At 40.5% G+C, this 4,476-nt stretch overlaps 1 protein-coding gene across 1 annotated transcript in view; it reads left to right on the forward strand.

The window, feature by feature from the left end:
* The window catches only part of LOC122267834 (uncharacterized), a 22,893-nt gene that overhangs the window by 5,729 nt on the left and 12,688 nt on the right, over positions 1–4,476 (forward strand). Inside the window, exons 8-11 of the mRNA XM_086540188.1 lie at positions 2,273–2,370; positions 2,498–2,592; positions 2,978–3,214; positions 3,958–4,277. Coding sequence (XP_086396314.1) covers positions 2,273–2,370; positions 2,498–2,592; positions 2,978–3,214; positions 3,958–4,277 — 750 coding nt within the window. The remainder of the gene's footprint in view (positions 1–2,272; positions 2,371–2,497; positions 2,593–2,977; positions 3,215–3,957; positions 4,278–4,476) is intronic.

A 4,476-nucleotide genomic window follows, 5' to 3' on the forward strand; every position in this document is an offset into this window, starting at 1 on the left:
ATATTATTATACATATATATATATACATATTAATTATATATATATATATTATATTATAATATTATTAAATTATATGTTATATATAAATAAATATATATATATATATATTTTATATATGTATATATACACAATTTACACATTTTACACAACACATATATACAAATTAGACTTTCTTCTCTTCTCTCTCTTCTTCACTGATTATATATATATATATATTATATTTTATTATATATATATATTATTATATATATTATTATATATATATATATTTATTTGATATATATATTTATATAAAATATTATATATAAAATATTATATACCTACACATAACGTCCTCGATTACCTATCTTAATAACTTCTATCGATCTTACTAGGGTATGTTTATCCTGAGCACCCTGTCGTGTCTCTCTGTTCATGAGGACCAATCAGAAGTTGTTTTTTTTTTTTTTTTTTTTTTTTTTGGTGGAGGGGGGTTATGTCAGGGAAACTCGGAAAATGAACACATTGGCTGTAAGCACCGATGGATGACGTGAAAGGGAAAGGGTCGATTCGGACGGGTGTGAGACGTGGGCTGAGTGAGTGGTGCTCAGTTGTGAATTAATTGTGCTTCATAGCTTGTGATAAAGTCAGTAATTTTGCTCAGGGAACGCAATGTATGATGTACTACCACTAAGAAAGTAACAAGCGAGATCACTGTATCTCTTCAACAACAATAATTATACTAGTGATGATAATAATATCTAATAACACCAATAATGAGAATGATAATAATAATAATGATAATAATAATAAAGTTAATTATTATGATGAAATATTCAATAATTTGTTTGTCTCAAGTTAGCGTAGATGTTATTATCAGCCAAGACACAAGAATACTACTTACTTGCCTCGAGAATCTTTTTTACTAACATCATTTATAAAGCCAAGGTCGAGCTTGGCATAACTTGGCAGAACTCAGAGCCAAAGTTCGTCTTACTCTGTTTCAGGACAAATACAGACGATCTTTTTTATATCGTGGTTATTCATTTCTTGTCCTTAGTCCCCAAAATTTATTGGTTATGTAAGAACTGATATACAAATCCACACAACGGCTGATGGAGTGGCTAACATCTCAATCAATGATATACAATATATCAGCAATTTCGTGTTGAAAGATGGCAGTATATCGTTCGGTTTGCTTTGATAAGATATTTAGAGCGAAGTCGCAAGTTTACGTTTGCATTCGAACACATTGTTGTCAGTCCTGCCTCAAGGTATATGAGCATTTTTTGAGCACCCGTTACTATGGTGACGTTGAAGGTAAGAGATTTACGAAGAACTGCAGGGCTATTGATATAAGAAAATCTTATGGTGGCGGAAGTGGCTGAACGATACGTTGGTTTGTGATCAGACTCTTACATAATATATTTGTGGGATATATTTCAAACCGCAAGCTCAGTAATTTAAATGTAGATAGATATAAAGATCTAGACATTGAAATAAGATATATTTGTGGGTACATATATAAAATGTAATGTCTATAAAAATAGTTTAACAATATGGGATCAACCAATGATTTGTAAGTATTCTGAAAAGTGTCTCATTCATTAGCACTAAAATATATATAAACAATAACAGTAATGTCGAAAAATATACAAACAGTAACAGTAAAAGTTTTCTTCCACATATTTCCGTAGCTGGACAGTCACCTTAATTTCTGTTAACAACTTTTCTCTCTTGTCTTACACTGCATTACTGCCGATCACTGTCCCGCTGATCTTGATGGGGAATTTTCCTCCGCCGGTTCTCGGCTTGAGCGCTGCTTTGTAGTCGACCGCCTCCTCCTCTCCTTCGTGGTCCTTCTTTCCCTTTGAGCCGAAGGATTTGGGTCTGACGGAGACGCCCTCTTTGCCGGCGGGTTTCGGAGGAGCAGGAATCGAGGAGGGTTGTGTCTCCGCGCCATCTTGCACTTCTTCGACTCTCGCGGGAACTGCAGTCACGAGCAGATAAGAGTCTTCTTTCTGTTGGCGAATAGTGTTGGGATGTAAATTTCATGATGATATGGATACTTAGTATGTCATACCTTAAATGTTTATTGGATACGAAGTTTGATTTTCGAAATCTCCTGACATTTTTATGGGTATATTTTCTACCATTCGTTAATTTCCATTCCTTTAGTTATTTTTATGCAGCAGAAAACACAAATTGACCAGATGCAAGTAAAACAGATATATGCGAATGCTTACGTTAGGGGAATTAGAAGTTTGCTGTGAGGATGTCTGTTGACCAACAGGAGTCGCCGTGGCTCCTGGCGACGTGGTCCACGGGGCCATAGAGCTTCCCTGGGGAGTCTGAATTTCAGGCTGAGGATTGGCCTGAAGCGCGTCTGCGGTGCCCAGCTTCTTTTCACTTCCGTCGATGCTCAACGGTGAAAATACCTCCTCTATCTGGAGTGTTGAGTGCTGATGGAGTAGAGGAGGTTAGCAAATATGATAACAAATGGAACTGCATATTACAGAGATGTCTGAGAATCACATGTCAAGTTCTCCAGAACTGACGCTCACCTTCTTTGGAGCCGAAATTGTCAGCACACCATCAGAAGACATGACTGAAGTGACAGCATCAAGCTGAATGTCTCCGGGAACAGTGAAGCGTCGAAGGAAGCGCTTGGTCGACTTGGCGCCGTCTTCATTCTTGTCAATGTGGCCTGACACCACCAGCTCTCGGTCGTTCACAGCTTTCACGTTTATTTCTCCGCCGTTCGTAAAATCTTGGACGTCAATAACAAACTGAAAAATAAGTAGAAAGTTGATGTATAAAAAGTAAGTAGAAAGTCAATGTATATCTTATACATTGCAATCCTCCATTTAGATTGTCTTCATAGACACTTCCACTCTAACTTTAAGACTAAAGAGGTACCTTATGATGATGATCATCTTCCGAGGACGTGACAGCTTGAGTATCTTCTCGGAGATCACGACTTCGAAGATTCCTGTAGCAGGTCAGGTCGTCGAGCAACGATGACTGCTCTCCCCACTTCGCCAACACTTCCCTCACGGCCTTCTGGAAGTCCTTCCAGGAGTCTTGGAAGAAGGAGTCATTGAAGAAGAGTCCTCGTCTTGTAATGGGGAAGAAGTGTCCAGGGAACGAGTCAAATTGGAACGCATTATCATTCCCTGAGGATCTTAACTGGGGTTCTGATGGCTGTATCTCCTTCTTTAGGGAGGCTGCATTCGTGGTTTCATTAGCAGTAGCTTCATTTGCCTCGATCTCAATAGGAATTAATCTGGAGGACGGGGACGACTGAACGGGTTCTTGAGTTATTTGATTTTCCTTCGGCTGTGATTTGTTGGCCTCCGAATGTGGTTGGTAGTTCTGAATGGGAACTTTTATTTCTTGTTTACTACTACTTCCATTCACAGAAGTCTGCTCTTGACTACAGTGTTCGCATAATGCCCCCAGGGAATTTCCTCACTTTCCATTGTGGGGTTTCCTCCATCTGGATGGGGATGATGGTGGTCTTGTGTTTTAACATCGCTTTCCTGTGAAACAATGAGACGGTGAAATGTTGAAGACATAGTGCATTGTTTGTTGAACTTTGTATGAAAATGGACTTTACATACACTGCTTACTGAAAAATCGTTACTCACTATTTTAAGGCGTTGTAATGGTCAGGATACCATCTGGAAGACATGACCGATCAATGGCCGACAAGTCATAAGGGCGAGGAGGGAGGAAGCGGCGTTTCTGAAGGAGTGTGAGGACACGGATGGGCCTCTTCTTTCTTCTCCACCTTCCCTCCACCAAACCCGATCCTTCTCACCGACCACTTTCACCTTCACATCCCCCCCATGAAGTCATTGCACGTCCATTTTCCACCTAAAAAGTACAACATGTAAAGTGGAATCCAAAATAATCTATCGAAGCTTTTTGCCCTTTTTTAGATCTGTTTTAAAAACATTATGAAAAGCAATATAGTCCGACCTTTCGACTGGTGTCCACCGACGTGACGGCCCCCAGCCTGGTTACCTTTCTCTCAGGTTCCGGGATCGAGCTGTCTGTAAACGGTCCAGGATGTCCGTGTGGGGCGTTGATGTCGGTCCCAGTGGTTCGGCCAACTTGAGATCAGAGTCACACCCAAATTTTAGTATCTCCCTGACGGTGGCATGGAAGGCTGGTTTCAAGTTGGAGAAGCAGCGAAGTCTTGGAAGAACATCCTCTGTGATGATGGGAAGGAACGGTCCCAAGGCCGCTTCACTCCTCCGCAAATTTCCGCACTTGGCACACAAAGGAGAAAGGTTTGGGGTCGGAACTCCCGAAGGAACGAACACTCTTTCTTTAAGGGGACTTTGGGGGAGAGCTTTTTTGTGCAGGACGTCGGCGACTCTAAGGGGCCTTGTGGGATGGGGCCCAAATTTCGTACCCCTTTGGAGGGGAAAAGCTATGACTGGCCACATGCACAGGTAGAAAAAGAACTGTGCCCAAGGGGATTTTTTG

The sequence above is a fragment of the Penaeus japonicus genome, unplaced genomic scaffold, assembly GCF_977035675.1.
Source record: "Penaeus japonicus unplaced genomic scaffold, GWHDUDI00000001_assembly GWHDUDI00000009, whole genome shotgun sequence".
Lineage (NCBI taxonomy): Eukaryota > Metazoa > Arthropoda > Malacostraca > Decapoda > Penaeidae > Penaeus > Penaeus japonicus.